Here is a 19456-nt window from a genome sequence, read left to right on the forward strand (position 1 = left end):
TATTTTTGCAACATAATTATGCCAATAAATTTTATCAATGCAATTTTACTTACGCGAAAACAGTCAATTTAGCATTATGTAATAACAAATTTTTATATATATTTTTTTTTAGAGCAAAAGCTATAAGCGAAGATGTATTCGTTTTCTGCAAGTTTCGATCTTTTCGTAATCTGCTATATAATCGTTTCCTCCTCGCTTCAGCTTTCAGTAACAAAGCAATTTCTTCGATACTAGTTATATTTACTAAGTTCCGTTACAGTTGGCATTAGAAGCGGGCAGAAAACGGAAACTCTTCCGCCGCATTGCTTTCCCTTTACGTGCATCGGGCAACATTATAGTCCACTGCACAAGCTCACCATTTCGCGGTGTGCAGTCGATATGATGGCCTTTCGATAACCGCAGCAGCGAGAGCAAGATTAAACTATAGCAAAAGTAGAGAAAGAGGAAAATGAAAGAAAGACAGAGACCGAATAAACTGCAACGAAAGTAAATTAAGATTTTCTGAAGATAATAAGTTTATGATATAGAAACAGATTGCTACATAATTATTATAATTAATACGACAATACTTTAGAAAATTGAAAATAGGAATTTGTAAAACACAGCGTTTCATTTTATTTGTTTTACATTATTTATACTGCAAAACTTGGAACATTTTCTATTCAAAGTTGTTTTTAAAGTTATAAAAGTTAAGGGTTTTGTTCGTGGAAGATTTTTTTGTTATATATCTAAAACAACTTTTCTTTTTTTTTGCAAATCAATATATTCTCTTGAAAATTTGCGATAGTAATTCATCTTTGGCGAGTTCCGTTAAGCGCCATTGAAAGTATTCCCTCGCGAACTTCACACTCTTTGTAAAAAGCTGAAAATAGAGCGTTGCTTTGGACTTAAGGCGAAAAGTTATTTACCGTCAACCTTTGCCTAGAAATAGCAAAAAGCAACCGAGCATGCAGCGTCGTTTTGCTCTTTTTGCCGTGACATATAACTCGTGTAAACTCCCATTTCGCATTTTATCTAACTCGCGGAATATATTTTATTGGAATTTTTCGTTTGCACTTTTATTGCATTATCAAGTGAGAAAAGTATAAATAAACTTGCTGCTGTGTTGAAACAACTTCTGATAAATCTCTGTGTCTGCACGCGCGCGCGTATATAAAATTATATAAATGTCTACTTACAATAGCTTGTTGTATTTTAGTAAACATTTTTATTAGTTGTTTAATTAAAGATTTAACAGTAATCATAAATTTAATAATAAATCGAAAGGAGAAGTAACTGTCATAAAAAAACTATGTTTTTTAGACAATGCTTCTATTTATTCAAGAAAGTATAAAAAAAATAATTTTTGCACTTGTTTTGCCTTATAGACATTTTTATAAATATTACTAGAATTTTTTATTAATCTAATTATATATAAAAATACAGAAAATTTTTTTTTAAATATTATTTTACAGATATGGTAGCTGTAATCTTTTTATATCAAGCTTTTAATTATTGGTTTATATTACACTTAGCTTTACGTCGTATTGATACATTAATAGATTCCGTGTGTGCTAAAAATCTAATTAAAGAGACAGAAGTACTTTTACAATACTTGCGAATTTTATAATTAAACTGCCCGCGTCACACTTTTCAGCAGCAATGTGAATATATGAAAAAAATTGAACTACTCTCTGCTGAAGAAGTTCGAGATGGGAATTCACGATAGAACGAAGGCTTGAGACTTTCGAGATTTCGAGTGACCACACTTCTCGCCTTTCAATGGCTTTAGAAACTTTAATACGTCGACAAAAGTTTTGTAAATCCACCACTCTGATTGTATAAGATTTTTTTGCAATGATAAAATTTATTATGGCCGCAGACTATTATACTCGATTTTTCAACATCCAAATTTAAAGCTTAAGATTTTATGTTAATATTTTTACTTTATGCTAGGTAATTTTTTGTAAAAAGTAAATTTAACAATTAAATTACAGAAAATGTTTAGAACGTATAAAAATGTCGCGCGCGCATGTATGTATGTGACATTGTTACTGTTCTTTTATCACACACACACATATGTAAAGTTTAACTGTTCCATTTTGTTTATAAACTTTTCATTACGTTATATGTATATTTATTATATTTATTATATTATATTATATTAATATATATATATATATATATATTGAGGCAAGTTGAATATATACACATGCATTTACTGCGACGAATTTCCCGTTGGTAGTTCTTGTTTAATGTGTATATGTGAACCACTGATCGAGTTTCCCATCCATCGTCTCAGATTTTTCCGCTGCAGCCACTTTTGTAATTCTTTCCTATTTTCCTGTCTCTTCGTTCGTATCTATCTCTCATCTCCAAACCGCCAGCCCTTTGCCATTGTCCGCCATTGTTGGTGGTATGTGTGCATCGCGGAAAGCGAATTCCGTCCATTGTACGATACACGGAAAGTAATTCGAACACGAAAAGGGCCCCCTTGCCTCATCCAATCGTTCTTCCAGATTGAGGAAATCGAAAAGTTGATGCAACCGCGATCCAATTTCTGCTGAGATACCGTTAACTGGTAACTTTATTTTTAAACTATTGACTGCTAAGAAATGTCGCAAACACAAAAAAAAAAATTAATATAGTCAATTTTGTAACAGAAATGCAAAAAGTACGAGCGTTTCTAATACGATAACTTCTTTTACCAATTTGTTTATCCTAAAATTGCAATCTATAGATCAATATAGATTTGATCTATTCAATCTATAAATTTTATTAAAATAATAAACTTGATGTGAAAATTATACAATATTGAATTATAAAATATAAAATTATACAAAATTAATTAACAGTACAATTACAGTATTTTTGTATAGTATTTTAATATTTGATGTAATACGGAATACTGATTTACAATTATGAATATTTTATTATTTGTTAATACCAAAACATAAATATTGATATTATTTTTCTCTGTCCTTTTCGATATTTCATATTTTTTTTTCTTTGCAAATAGTACGCGTTGTGTGGATGGATGAAAAATGGACATTAAATGTATGCAATAATAATGTAAATACATAAAAACAATATTTTATGTGATTTTTAACAAAAAACGTAATCCAATTTACGATTTATTTTAATATAATATGTTTATATAATTATATAAGAAATAAAACAATATTAAAGATGCGTGTTCTACATTCAGTTTCAAAGATATATATTTTTCGTAAGACATTTAATGTTTAATGTTCGAAAGAGTGTTATACAAAATCGAAGCCGCCGTGGTAAAAGCAGCCACGAAATTAATTAACATTTTGCTCTTACAAAGTGTTTAGGCCGCTCTTTGTAGCTGCACCAATCGCATAACACGTACCGCAGAATTTTTAATTTTACTTGTGAGATATCCCGATTGATGATAAGAACGAGTAAATGCAAGCGGTATAAAATGTGAAAGATAAAAAAATAGGGCATGTTTTACTCTGAATTAGTAGAAAACCATGCAAGCTTATCGTATCTTTAACAACACTCCCAGAAATTGAATAAAAATAGAGTTGCATACGAATACAAGAAGGAACGGTATTTCATTCTATTTTCGTGTCATTCTAATGCTCTTTCCTACGATAAAAATAATTCTGTATGTTCTACATTAATTTATTATCACACACACTAAAGGATTTTTTATAACTCTCAGATAATGTGTGTGTATATAACAAAATTAAACCGTAATTCTAGATTGTCTGTTTAAAAATCTGAAATGCATTTTGTTCTGATCCTCTTAATTAATAATCTATTAACTAATATTAACAAATTGTTACGATATAAATTACAGATCAAATGGTATTGCGCTCGTGAATTTATAAAAATTAATATTCTGTTATTTTGATCGAGATGCGATAAATTTTGACAAATCAGGTCAAATTGCAACGGATAGTATGTGCAATCGAACATCGATTTATTCACGAGAAAATCAACTTTTCCGAGAATGAGATGTAATTTCTCCGTCCACCTGCTTCTCTAGTCGTCATGCGCATGAATGCCACGGACGGAATCTATTTCGGAATACGTCCATATCATGATACGGACAAATCGTTGAAAGGACATTTCGAGGGAATTTTTAAATCCCCGCGTAAATTCGCAGCGGACAAGGCTAATGCGCTCCATTTTATTGCGATGTATGCAGTTATCGATATTGCTTGCATTGCCGACATCGGTGCGACAGCGAAGATGTCCGGGAAATTGCGCAAACCTGCTATCTGTATTCCCTTCGATAACTCCGGAGATTCACTATTATTTTTATTTTTCCCTGAAAAACACGAGAAATCATGCCAGACATTTAAAGTACGAAACTCGAAATAAAAAGTACTTTTATTACAATATTTAAGAATATCTATCTCGATGCATTGCGATTATTTCGATATCTAGCGTTTTCTCAATGTAATATTTTTGTAATATTATAATACATTTATACAATATTAGATTTATATTAATTTAAATTATCGTAGAAAATCGTGCTCAACAATTTTAAATTAAATTACATTTTTATTTAATTTTTAAACATAGTTAACGAAATATTGTGTAATTTAAAATATAAAAATTATTCGCTGTTACTTTTTTGGTCTATAATAAAGTCAAAACTATTTTATTTACATTTTTTTTCTAAATTTTGAATGATTTGTAACCAAATAAATGTAATTTATAAGACTTCCGCATTATTTATTTGACAAATAGAGATGCAATACTGGAGAATCTAATAACTGAATTATATAACATGTGTCGCATTTGTTCGTATAAATTAAACAAGAAAATTATATTGTCACCAGATAACAGATTTTGAAAGCTAAATTGAGAGTTCCTTTTAAAGACAGGAGCACAAAGCAATGTTCCGCATAGACAATCACCATGTAGTTACCAGAAAATTAACTGGACATCTACGTGAGTAGGTCGATACTTAGACACTGGCGCTTTGTATCTCGATCCTCGAGATCGATCATGGTAATCTGATTAAAAGCGGTTTCGATGTCCTTTGCTCGGAAGGGAGATTGCATTTGATTCGATCAATTGGCCAAATCACACCGACACAATCGGTTGCAAGCGGAGAACTTTAAGAATTTTAAACAGAACAAAGTGTGAATAGTAGATTAATTAAAACTTGAAAATATTTTGTGAGTGAAATTTTAAAGATAATTAATCTTGATATCCTCATTATAAACTTCACAACTATTCGAGTTAGCGATTTATGGCGGATGACATTCCGTGGAGGGAAAACAATGCATTATCGTGTTCAAAGGCGAAACAGGCCGAAGGTACAACGTGTGATCCTTTTCGTCGTTTTGTCGCCACCGCAAGCAGCTTAACCCGCAGGATTAAGGGATGAAGGGACAGGCGTGAGGGGAGGATCAAACGTTTTCCGAATAAGCTGTACCGGAGTTCCGCTACGGAACTCTGTGCAGAGAAACGTATAAGGCGGGTAAAATGGCAGCTTGAGGGAAGGATGTTTGAAATGCATCGTGTAACCGAACGCACAGAAAATTGCTCACTACTTTCCGACGTGTTTCTCAAGCTACTTCGTTCCGGATAAACAATCATAATGTATTTCACTTTTATTTCGCTCGCAGCATCAAAATGCAAATAAATACATGTGTTTTCCACTTATGCCCGAAATTTATAGTATATTTACTCGCATTTTCAAGCTGACGTAAAGACCATTAAAGAGCACAGCTCCGACTTGGTTATTTGCTTGGAAAAGGACGAAATAATTGGAAACATGCTGGAAAACGAGTAATTTATTTTTAAATTTTTTATTAGATATGGCTTGCATAAATATTACTTCCACAAATATTGTCAAGATGTGTGCGTACAGAGGAAACATTTTATTCATATTACATATTTGTATAAATATATGGTTATGTAAAGTTGAATTATATAAACATAGTATAATAATGAATTAAAAAAAAAGATTGATTTCAAAGCTTTGATTTTACATTTTTTAAATTTTAAATTTCTTAAAGAATGTTAAATCTCTCACTTTTATAATAATAAAAATAGTCTCCATAACTATTCTCTTTTAAAGATTTTATAATTTAATAATCAAATCTGCCGTATTTGTGGATTTTTCATATTTATTTAGGGATCTCAAAATGACATATTATAATTTTATCAGAATTAGATATTTTATCAGCGACACAATGTATTTTTATATTGAAAAGTAGGTTAGATATTAATAAAAATACCTAAGTGCTAAACTATTGATAACAATTATAAATATCAACTACAATATTATAATTTGGATTATTTCTCCTCCTTAAAATTGCACCAGCTCCGCATATTTATAGAGTTAAATCAGATGAGGTTAATTTTATCAATGCCGATATGATTGAAATTTACTAATGCGCTCTCTGAAGAATTTTCCGTAATAATTTGTAACCAGTTCGCAAAAGCATGGCACATGTATACGCGAGAGTGCTGTAAATCGAAATCGAATCGTTATCCGCTTCAGAAGGAGAACTGCCGCGGCTTGTATTCCCGTCGAGTTAAATTACGTCCTAGAACCTGCCAGTTTCTCGGCATTAATCCACTGGCGAGCTGAAAACGTTATAACCGACCGTATGCCGCCACTCGGAAGTGTTTCAATTTCAGAAATTAATTCCGGCAACGTACGTCTATTCTTGCATGTTCGAACTGGCAGAGACGGGAGATGTGTGTATCGATACATCGAGATATACGGTAACTCTCTGATGGTCTACGACGGCGTGAAAGGTAATAATATCGGATTTATTCATTCCCGAAGATCATTCACTAATGTTAAACATTTAACGAACACATCAATATTGTTTTAATACAAAGACGAGATTTCTGAAAAATATTCTAATTTAGACGCCTGGAGGTATTTTTAAGGAAATTGTGGAGTTCGGAAATTGTGGAGTTCGCACGACGATGACGTTTTATGCACCGCCGTTGGTTTAAATTATCCGCCTGGCAAAAAAGCGCGGGGTTGACGCGACTGTCAATATTATGTCGATTTCATCGCCGTGAGAATGCGGCAACGAGGCAGAATGAAAACGCAATAAGGCTGAAAAATTCATGGCGGTACCCGCGCTTCAATGGCGCGACAAATTGCTTCGTCAAAAAAAAAGAAAAAGAAGAAAAAAGAAAATGCTTCGATGCAAGTACGGATATCAGCGTTGTTAAGCACGAGAGAGGCGAGGGACGCATTTGAATAAATGCAAGGTGACGTTAAAGCCGGATGTCGCCGGGATCGGAAAATATCCTGGAAGGATTTGCGATCCTATGGGCAAAGGGAGAGATACAAGCGCCTTTTGCAATATAAACGCGTGGTCCAAGGGAAGCTACCCGGCTGACAATGAGAAACACGAGAGCTTCGGATCGATTTCCGACCGAATATATGCACGTATGCATACAGGGTGTTCTAGAAACTGTTTGCTTCTTGCAGAGGACAAGAACGATGACAACGGAACCAGTTGGGTTGTAAGAAGTATTGTAATCTTAAGTTGAAAATTTTAAGAATTTAAATTCTAAAGTTTATCAGGTGCTCGTCAAAATTGAAGAAATTGATAAAATCGAATTTCCTTTACGTATCGTGTTTTTCTATCGACTTATCTTTTCAATTATTTTAAACAAGTGTCTAGGCATTTACAATTATAGAACGTATAATGCATAAATAAATTTAAAAGACTTCTATTTCAACAAAGATCCTATTTGTAATTTAATTTAATCGTCCAGACTCGACACTAAAAATTAAAAAAATTCGTAGTGTATTAATCGCTTCCATTCTCGTGGAGTGTAAAAAAGAGTGTAACTTCTAAAACACCTTATATATAAAACACGCGTATGCATATATATTTATATAAACATGAAACGAAATCGAGGTTCTAGAAACGGAAGCGACGAGGTGGTGGAATGAAGATAGCAGAGGAAGAAAAGAAGGAGAGAAGAAAGGCCAATACATCGCTTTAGTTATTGAGTTTCGAGAATCTACTTAGCGTCAATCGTTTTTGGTCGATTTGGCAGCTTTGAAAATTTTGTTGTCGAGGCATCGAGATCCCGCCTGACAATTAAGTTATTGTGATGACGTAAGCACGTTTATCGATTTAGAGATGGATCTGATTGTGTGACATGACACGCATAAGTTGCGAGATGTACAATTTTATTTCGTTATATTTATCTTCCCACATGATGATTAATGTTTCATGACGAGAAAGGAAACGAGGTGGATTAGAGATCGTGCCATTTTGTCTTCAGTGAAGCTTGTTTTGTCGATACAGACTCGCCCCGCCGCAAGAACGCCCGTAGATATCGCAATATCAATCGATTATTGCGAAAATATGTTCTTGCCAATTTGACTTGAAAATTAGTCAGAAAATTTTTTTTATTATAAAAATGTAAAACTTTTTAAATTAAGCTTTTAATGAATTCACGTTAAAAATTCATGTGGAAAATTATGCTTGCAAGCGAAATTTTTATAACATTTCAACATTTAAATTGCCTAATTAAACTTTATTTTAAAAATTAAATTTACAAATATTTAATAAATTAATTATTGCAAGTTACCAGTTATGTATTTAAAGTAAATCTTTAATTATTCTCAAACTTGATTCTTACAAAAACAAAGTTACTTCTTAGAGCTTAAGTAATCACTTATGAATTTTCATGAGTTTCATACTTACGCGATAGCTTTTATTTCATAGCATTGCACATATATGCATAGAAATTTACTTTTAACTAAATATTGCTAATTAAATGTGTAATTAAAAAAAAAGACAGCTTGGTATCGACATTATATTTTAGCTACAATACATAATTTGGGGGACAAATTAGACAAAAAAATATGCAAATATAACATAGATTTACATGTATATTTATAATTTCGCACAGAGAGATCCAAAAAATGTAACAGTACATTTAAAAGCAAAAATGTCAAATCTAAATTTCTCCTTTATACATTGTAGACAACAACAAGAGCCTTCATCCTCATTCAATCCTGGTACTCCCGATGCACAATTAGTCGCTGGAGGTTCGGCGAATGAGCCCTTTGCTCTCCGACACTCCGGCGTAATCGTCCGCGGCTTGCAAAGCTCGAAAGTACCGTCTGTTACAGTCGTTTAACGTGGAATTAGACCGCTCTGTTGATCTTTCGAGACAAGCTACGTGGTATGGATAGAGCCAGTTTAGCCATTCGGGGTCGCGTACGAACCCATGGTTACCGGCGGGGGTCACGGGGGGGGGGGGGGGTAGGATTCGGAGATTGGTTCGCGTCAGTCCGTGGCTCACTGGCGAGGCACGGGTCGCATCTGTCTTCTCCCAGCCCTATCATGGTTCGCAGAGTGAGGGACGACGGGCTTCGCCGAGGCCGTTCGAACCAGCGTGATGGATACGCGAACCCGGTGCGCGGGTAACCCTTCGCATACCAACTATAGCGCGCTCTTCCGCTACAACTCTCGGGCACTCTTATCCGAAAAGGCTGTTTCGAACAAGAGTCAGCAACTTTACGGGATGTGCTCTCAATAACAGATCATGCATACAACATTCTTGAGTTGGCAAACTGAGGCGGATAAACCCTAGTTTATATTCGAGTTCTTTGCTCCTTGTTGATTGCCCGATATAATTTGAGAAATATTAAATGTGCGTATTTCTTTTAATGGCTAAAATGTCGAATTGTCTGATTTATAAGGATAATGTTAAATTTTTCAGAAACCAAATGTTAAGTGCGACATTTTATGTAAAGTTTTGCGGATTGTTTTTACATTCTCTTTGATTTATCGTTATTTTGAAAGATATGATTGTTTTTGAAATCTATATTTGTCATTAGTACTGTGTTAATGAATAATATGTAAATTTGATGTACTACACGGAGTAGATTACCGTATTTGCATGCTAACTGAAAGTAAATTTGTACTGCTCTGTTGTTTGTCGTTATTCCACGCGTTACTAGAACGGAGAATTATTAGAGTATATATGTGTATAATCGCACGAATAACATGCAATTTTTATTATTATCCAACCTGATACTTCTTTCTTCATAAAATTCAAGAAATGTAAAATATATTTATGTCATTTCTTTTTTATTTTATGAAAAAAGTTATATTACTTTTTCTCTTCTCAATATTTAATTATTACATCAAATGCCTGCGTCTGAGCTATAGATAATTTTCGCCTATTGAATGATTCAAGCGACATACGTCCCGGTTTCTAAGTTACTGCGTACTAAATTTTCGATAAACGTCAACTTCTATAACATGCGGAGAAATAATTTTGAAATAAAGAAATTAGTAAAGTGTTTCTATTTAATTTTTTTTAAATATTAAAAATTTGTGGGACACACATTGCTCCTCCGAGATCAATAAATTGAATTATTTTGATTATCTTTGTACTAAAACTGTTAAAAAAAATATCTCAAAAATTATTAAAATTTCTGAAACATAAACATAATAATCGATTAAATAAATTTTCTTTGTAGAGAGACCAAAATAAAAATTTAATAAATATGTTTTAAATTTTAATTAATCTTACAGACTTTTTTCATAATCGAAGAAAGTTATGTCTGCAAATCTGAATAATCTCAAGTTAAAATGACAATTACTTGAAACTTCGAACGAGAGCGCGCAAAATTTTGACAATAATTTAGATCCAAGTCGCGCGGGTTAATACGACTTTTTCGAAACCAGATAGCAAAAAATTTATGGGCGCGTGTGTCGTCTCATCTGCTTCATCACGATAACGTCTAGTGTGCTGCATCGCGAAAATAGTGGAGGGACGCGCGTGACGTGAAATACGCGACGCGGAAACGTATGGAAAATTGCAAAAAGCGACAATACGTCGAAGGGACGAGATATATGAAATGAAGTGTCCGGGAAGGGAGATAAACGGTGGAAGGGGAGTACGGCGAGAGAAAGAGCGAAAGGAATGGTGGTGTGAGAGGCGGAAATGCAAGGGAAATTATGCCGAGAATAAATAACTCAATTATAACCGCGTTGAGCGCTACAGCTGCATCGTACGCGTGTAATATGCAGTTTCCGAGAACTCTCGTTGAGTTTGAATGAGAGTTGAAGTCTCGATTTTAGCAATTCCTCAACTGTTAAAAAAATGTTTTTTTTTTATGTCAAATACTTATACATTTAACTAATTCTGATACAGTTGATAAATATTCCTATTCATTAACTTAGAGGAAATTTTAATTTAAAAAATAAAATATTTTTGCATAACATAAACATAAAATTATCAGCAAATTATTATAATAATAAAAAGGACGATAGTGTTAGATTGGTAAGAATTTATAATCTTATAATTTTGTGTTATTCTATTTATATATAATGCTTACAGTAAAATTTAAATATTATTGGAATAAGAAGCGTCAACGAAGAATATAGCGTGTCTCAAAAATGCACACATGTATGTCCTAGCTTGTATGAAGGTTGCACAGGTAATCGAAAGTGTCACTGTACGTCGACTGCGACGAGAAATATGAAAAATGAAGTGTCCGGAAAGGAAAACCAACGGTGAATGATTGCACATAACGTAGCCTGTAAGTTTACAGATGCAGCCGAGCCGGGAAGAAAATTACATCGATCGCATCCATATCGGCTATCGTGTAAAACTTATTTCTGCACTATCCGACGTGTAAACTCAATGCAAACTCGTTGCGACAAAACCTCGTAAGATAAAGATTAAGCACATGCAACAATGCAAACATGTTAAAAAATTTCAGTTTTAATTAAATTATGACTTTGCAAAGAAATTATTGATCGACATAATTCAGAAATTAAAAATATAATTTTATGTAGGAAGTAAAAAATTTCGAAAATTTCTCATGATGTTGCTAGAATTAATTGTAATACGGAAAATGGTAAATAAGAGGATTTCTAAAGAGGATTTCTCCATGATCTTTCTCGTGACAGGAAGTTCAAGAAAGACCACGTTACATGCGGAGCGAGAAAAGGGCCTCAAGAGAGTCGCAAAGAGCTTGAAAATCACTCGTGCGTTTCTCGAGAGGGGCCGGTCTCTCTCGATGACTTTGAATCAAAGCAGTTCGCTCAAGACAATAAGTCTCCCGCGGAGAGACTGAAGAGGGCCGGAGTAGAGGGAGATATTCGAGGGCTCGTATTACACGGGATGAAGATACGAAGGGCCTTTTCAAGTGTCGTACACCGCGCGGATGCATGAGCATGGATATACGCATTGTTCGTAGTGCAGAGAGCAATTTTCTTTGGCGCGTGACATTGATTAGACACGATCCAATCGTGTTACGGTGTATGATTTTTACTAGAATTTCTATTCGTCAAAATGAGATAAAGTGGAAGCTGATATAAATACTAAAATAATCGTACAATTTAGTAAAAGCAAGAGATTTTTGCGTTAAAAATGACAGGTGATGCTATAACTCGCGCTAATAAAGATAAGAATTATGCGTGAAACTTGAATAGTTTGAATTTTGTTGTAAATAAAAACTTAATTTAATATTTTGATTATATACATAAATTACACGATATCAACAATATAATTCGACAATTACAAAATTAGAAATAAATAAATTACTTGGTTTAATATTTCTACACAATAATTTATAAAAATAATATTAATAAATTGTCGAATAAAGATACTTTCAAGAAATGTATACTAAAATATTAAGAAAACAATTATGCACAATTAATTGCAACATTACAAGCTTGATCAACAGTTATCAATAGTAATGTTATTTCTTGCTTTAAAAATTTGACTTGCTTTACTTTCTGTTGTGCAAAATAAAACTTTGATAAAATTTGATACGGTCTATTAATACATAGTAGAAAAATCTCAACAATTGACTTTACACTGAAATATAATACAAAACAAACAGTACGGCAATTAAATGGCTTTGATTGAATGGTTCATAATCCAATAGTTGAAATGTATAATTGTATAATTTGTTTTTAACTTCAAGTATTTCTGTTTATTTTAGAGAATTAAAATTTTTCCTTTATTATCACAAGATTTAATACATAAAGACAGTTTATTTTAATAATTTATATTAATTATTGAAGGGGAAATTTATGTTACATTTTTTTAAATTGTTTTTATTCTCGCATGTTAAATAAGAATTTTTAATAATATATGTATATAGTTCTATATATGTACTTGTATATACCTTTATAATGTGAAAAATTAAATGTAAAATCATTTTCAATGATGAAACTTGAAATATTGAAATATGTACAGAATAATAAAGCGAGGATAATAAAATTATCAGATACTTTTCAAAATTGTTGCTTAAATTGTTGGAATATCTATCTTATTTCGGATATGATGAAAATATCTGTGGATTCTGCGCGATCGCACAGAGCATTTCAAATGAAACGCGTTTGTTTGGCGCCAATAAATTGATACTCACATCAATTTTGTACGAGTATCCTGGGAAGCTTGAGGGATCGAACGGCATCGTAAAGGTTGTTCGAGGAAGGTTTACCAAGGAATATCGATAATCCAGGCTTCTCCGCTTATCACGTGCGCTCGGGGGGGTTTACTGATGTTTATCGTTCAAAATGTTGAAAGTGTTCGCTAACAATATCGCACATCACGTTTTCATCCGCTTGCATTATTTATACTGTTGCATCCATGTATTCTTCAGTATGGTTTAATATTGAAATAATATATTGAATGTAATATTATTCACATTAATATATATGAGATAAAATTGACATTAAAATAAAAATTGTATGAAGAGAATTCAACAATTGCATTAGATCTCTTGAAAGAAAATTCAAAATTCAATTATTTTCTCTATTGCAATAATCTTGTTTTTTTTTTTTTTAATTAGACGAGAAAAGTAGAAAAATGCAATTATTTTGCTAAGTAAATATGAAATTTTTGTCATACATATTTTCCAAATCCGAAAAATTGAAAAATAAAAGTTCTCTTTAGAAATTAAATTGAAAAACATATTTCTTTCATTGCATAAGCAGATTAAAAAATTTGGAAATAAATTTGTTTAAATTTTCAAAACAGATAAAAAATAAATTGTTATATTTAAAGCGTAGATTGTAGAAATTAAAAAAATAAAACTTTCTTCGAAAAGCAAACTAACAATTAACCTCTTTTAGAGCAGATCAAAGGAATGCAAATAGACTCGCCCTCTTTGTAGAGAAAACGGCGACATCCGAATGGTGGTTTGAAATTACCTCGACGAATAAATTTCATAGAAAATTTGCGCAACGATTCCGCTTCCTTTCGGCTTTATCCTTGCTCGTGGTGTCGTGATTAATCGAGTGCACGATTCGATCTCGGCGATCGCTTCGACAAATGATGATTAATGGAGCTACTTCGCTGGGAAAACTCGCGCGTTTCCCCGAATCGTCCACGAAATCTCGAGCTTTTCGGCTCGATTCCTGCATTCGGGACCACCCGTGAGATTTATTCGCCGCGCGAGCATGGAAGTAAAATCCCCGAACTACCGCCTTCAGATTTATATGGCGATCCTGTTCTCCCGTAGAAACAGTATGCACCGTGTAGATCTTCCCTCGTTCCTTTCGATCCTCTTACGTAACCGCTATGAGTTACCTCGCACGAACGATCGATAAATATCAAATGCATTCGCGCAAAAACAGGAAGATGGTAAATATGTCTATGTTTACATCTTTATCTAAAATCCATATATTAATACAAAATATCAATTTTCAATTAAATGTTAACCTGTTGAATATTATAAAATTATTTGTCTTTTTTTTTTTTAATAAAGTTACTTTTTGTATTTCAATAGCTTCCTTTTAGTTAGTTTAGTTTTATTTCACAGTAGTGACGTCATTTAACATATATAAATAAAGATTTGACTGCAACAAGACAAACATGTTGAGATTATTACTCGCAATTATCCGCAGTTATCGTTCGATTTATTTATCTGCCTAGAATTAAACATCTTTGTGAATAATTGAGTGAGCATACAAACGACCGTCCGACTCGTGTCTCCTCGATTAATCGCGCGCCAGCGTCTGTCTCGCCATTTGTAAAAGGTATCAAGCTAAAAAATTGGAGCAGATATGTAATATCTAGCCGCCGCGAATTTTTCGTCGTCACCCTAATCGAGAAGTTTTGTCGTTTAGCTTCAGAAACCCTCCGGAGCCTTTTTTCCCAACATTTACCGAGTGAAGACATTTCGATGAAACGAGGGTTGTGATAGTGAAAAAATACGGCATGGAAGAAAAGGGAGGAAGGAATAAAGGAGTGGAGTGAGAAAGTTTTGATTCGATTTAAGTACAGAGTTGACTTTAAAGTTTGTGTTGTGTCAAAAAGTTGCTACTTTAATCGACAGAGAAAGAAGGGAAAGACGGATGAAAGAGGATGAAAGGCCTTGCGTGTTAAATTTGAGTTGTAGAAGCAATCCTGAATTCAACAGAGGTTTTAATTGCATAGAGTATTATGAGTTAATTTATGTACCGCACAAAGGATGCGCCATCCACGTCGATCCTGACCTAGGATTGTCAGTGGATAACGATATATTTCGTGCCACTTGAATCCCTCCGGCAGGAACAAGCTTGCTTTGCATATGCTGTTATCTAATTATCTTCTTATAAACAATGTCCTTTCTCGAGGAGAAGAAGTATAGTTTACATGAACTTGACAGAGATAAAAGAATGTCAGTGTCAGCTTATAACCGATAAAAAGATAAGAATTATATTGATTGTTTATATTAAATAATAAGACAAACTAGTCAATATATTGTGGCTTGATTGTTTCTGAAACGTCCTCGTCAATATATCGTCATGCAACGTGCTCTTAAATTTAATGGTTCATTAATTATTTGCACGCTAAATAATATGAAAATTATTAAGTTATATAATATGCATTTCTTTATTACTCTCGATTCTACATTCCGCTCTTATATCAATACAACTATAACATCGGGACATTTTTACAATACACAATAAAGTGAGAGACGTCATCGCTCTCGTCTTATTTCTCATATTTCTCATACAGAATAAGAGTGCGTCTTTATCAATTTTCCTTTTTCGTAAGCATGTCAATTAATAACTAATAATAGTTTTGTCGTTTTTTTTCTGCTGTTACTAATACCAATTAATAACATTTGATTTGAATGCCGCTTTTCAACGTAATTCTTGATCTATTCGTTTACATCGAATATGAAATCGATGCCATTGCAAAACAGAAGTTAACAAAAGTAATCTGTTTACAGCAGGTACTTGACAAATTGACGGACGGTTTTGAATTGATTGCGCACATTTTGCGGTCCCAAATTCTTCGCATTCTTGTTTACGTGGTGATAATTTTCTTCCGGATCAGTAGATGTTTTTCGACAATTTTCCGGTCTAACTAATTTCAAACTAATTTTCCGGCAAACAAAGACGCTTTTGACAAAAATAATGCCGACCATTTTCAGTATGACACCACGTTCCATCCGGCAAGTACGGATCAAGCCCTGTATTGGTCACTTCTTCACGTGGAGAATAATAACTAATGACAAACTCCTTTTTTTGTGTTTGTAGACAGTATATACTGCAAGCCATCCACGGCTTGTCAAAATTGTGAACCTCCTGTATTCCCTTAGCTTTTAGATTTAGCTGTGGTAAATGCTTACTATATTCTTCGCAATTAATATCAATGAACTTATCGAGCGGCAAGCGAGCGGCAAGCGTGTTCATCCTGTTGCAAAATATCGAGTCATCACACATCTTCACATCATAAGATGATCCATTGCAATTCGCCATTCTGTTATTCTCAGCCCGACAAATGCGACGTTTAGCAATCACGCCTTTGGATTTCTCCAAGCAAAGGCTTTTACAGGACTCTTCTTCCCATTCACTCCAGGTACCCTCTTCACTGTGGCCCGAGATGAGCGATTCGAGTCTATAATCAAAAACGCATTCTCTGTCTTGACATTCACTATGGAGTGCGCAATGAGTTCCTAAAAAACAAAAAAAAAACAGATTAGTTTAATTAAACGTTAATGTATCTAATCAGCGACAAAAAAAGTACCTTCCAGCGCCGGTCCCGCAAAGAAATAAGTATAATTAAAATTATACATAAAATTTGAGTTATTGGTAGTCAAAACATAGTTAACGCTGGTAGGCTCCTCGCATTGTAAGTACTGGCACACATTAAGCAGTGTGACAACATTGGCGTTTCTGTTACGGAGATATAATTCACATTGCTTTTTGGCGGTCCATTCTCTTTTGATGGTATTGTCATATTGCGCTTTCACTTTAGCGGTCGCTATTGTTCTGTTTACGGTGTAGACTTCATACGTATAGCTACTTTCGATCGTTGTATTTAGAAGGCATTGCTTCGTCCGCCACAGTTCTTTAGCTACTTGACGACTACATTTGGACCAAATTGGCGTATGAAGGTCGCGTTTTTTATGTGTCATAATGTAATCACCCTTCGAACATTCGCTCATTTCATTATCATACTGCATCCCTAAGCTTTCAAACAACAAAAATGATTGATTATAAGAATATACTTAACTTTGTATCATTCAAATTGAATAAACTTACATATGTTACTATTTATTAACATTTAACAATCTAATGAAACTATAAAGATAACAAAATATTTTAAGAATTTAAAATTAAATTAGTTTCTACTTTCTAAGTTTTTCTTATACAAAAAATTTTACTTATATGCATAATTTCTATGCAACATATATACATATATATATGTTGTATATAAAGGCGTGCACACGCACTTATTAGTTAGTAATGTGTATGTATATACACTTATAAGTATAATATGACTAACAACTTACAGACGGCCAATCTGATGAGCGGCATCATAAATCGATGCAAAACCTGCACCTGGTACAATTTTTTTTCTATCTTCTCTATTGAATGTGAGACCAAATTCTACTATCGCCAAAGACGGTTTCGAGTTACATGAGGTATTTTTAACGGAGGATCCTCTGATTGTCCTATCAAGTATATAATTCTCATCCTGTGACTTAGTAATATTATAAAGATCACTTCCGGTTAGGAAAAGGGTGATGTCCCAATGATAGTGCGTACCATATTGAATCAAGTAGTAGGTCAATGTCTCGTTAAACAATTTCAGCATTTCATTAACATCACCGACATAATTTAGACCTTTTGTCGGAGTTTCCATAACTTTCATGTAGGTCAACAATATATCGATACGGACACCAAGACTTGGATGATGAAACACAACTTGAAGACCGTTTAGGTACGCTAATAACATATCACGAACCTTCGTTAAATTTCTGTTATGAAGTGGCGACAACGAATCATATGCGCTTTTGTCCAAGAAGACGGCCAATTCTATGATTATGTGCGGTGATGGTCGCATCGGGTCGTCAGATTGCTCCCAATCATTAGGTATCAGTGATCGTTTAATTAAGTGAGGTTTGCCAAATGAAACATTAGCTTCTGTTTTAACACAAGAATCGCCAATTAAAGATGACGACGACAAGTCATTTTGCAACGGTGTAATATCCAATGTAGTGTTTTCCAGAAGAATAGTTCCTTTCTACTTCCAACAAAGATATATTCGTTTTTCTTCAATCTTAATTTATAAAAGTGCAAAAATAATTAAGAATAAAAATATTTAAATTAATTTGTTCTGTAAATACCAATCCATGTCCTTGACAGAAGTTTATGGCCGCGGTGTGGACATAATTGTCGTGAAAATAATAGCAAAAATCAGATGTGTTTAATTGTGACAGTTCTTCCTTGATACCTTTTGCGTTACGTTTCCATGCTTTAAACGCAGACGATACTATCTTGTCGTTTCTACGCAGGTTTAACTGAATCTGTTTTCCAAAGGCTTTTAGAGTTAATGATATCTGCAAATTGAGTGACAATTAATAAAAGATTTGATAATTTTAGAATTATGTTTTGGATGTTAAGCAATGAATAAAACTGTACAGTAAAACGTACGTACTTTTTTTGCGCCTGTCGGGTTCCGTGCCGGCAGCAATATTATTTCGCTATCTTGCGTGATATACGCGTACGTTTCGTTTAATAAAATTATTAATACCACTTTCAATATAAAAAACATGTTTAGTTAATATGTTTTAATGTTAAACACTTGGAAATATTTAATTAAAGCCTTTTTATATATTTCAAATTTTTATATACGTACGTTATGAATCTCTTTATGTTTGTTGTGTCTTAACAGATCGGGAACTAAACACGTACTGGCCTTTGGGAATACCGTTTTTGTGCCGTGACATCTATTATATACATACATATTCTTTATGCTAAACACGCATGCTTTATAATGTAATCGTCGTTATATTCGTCTATACTCAGTATGAAATATTTTAAATGTTTTAAACATGTAACTAATATTTGAAAATATTAAATTATAATTACAATTATAATTATTATTTAAAAATGTTAAACGTACAATATGTGTAATAGAAGGATAAAGGCTTTTTGATATTTAATCAAATGAAAGTTAAACTTTATCAGTATATATTACAAACGTAGTTGAGAGATTATTTTATGTATATAGAGAA

At 33.2% G+C, this 19456-nt stretch overlaps 2 protein-coding genes across 12 annotated transcripts in view; one reads left to right on the plus strand and one right to left on the minus strand.

Annotated features, from left to right (window-relative positions):
• Positions 1–19456, plus strand: part of Gfrl (Glial cell line-derived neurotrophic family receptor-like) — a 342717-nt gene that overhangs the window by 110779 nt on the left and 212482 nt on the right. The gene's annotated exons all lie outside the window — the stretch shown is intronic.
• On the minus strand, positions 14680–19259 carry LOC105679161 (A disintegrin and metalloproteinase with thrombospondin motifs 17-like). Its single transcript, XM_012379034.2, has 5 exons — positions 18877–19259; positions 18566–18778; positions 17729–18462; positions 16960–17405; positions 14680–16888 (listed from the first exon to the last, which is right to left on the minus strand). Exons 1-5 carry the CDS (start codon positions 18991–18993, stop codon positions 16308–16310), a joined length of 2091 nt encoding a protein of 696 aa, XP_012234457.2. The 5' UTR covers positions 18994–19259; the 3' UTR covers positions 14680–16307.

The sequence above is a fragment of the Linepithema humile genome, chromosome 2 (genome assembly GCF_040581485.1).
Source record: "Linepithema humile isolate Giens D197 chromosome 2, Lhum_UNIL_v1.0, whole genome shotgun sequence".
NCBI classification, from domain to species: domain Eukaryota; kingdom Metazoa; phylum Arthropoda; class Insecta; order Hymenoptera; family Formicidae; genus Linepithema; species Linepithema humile.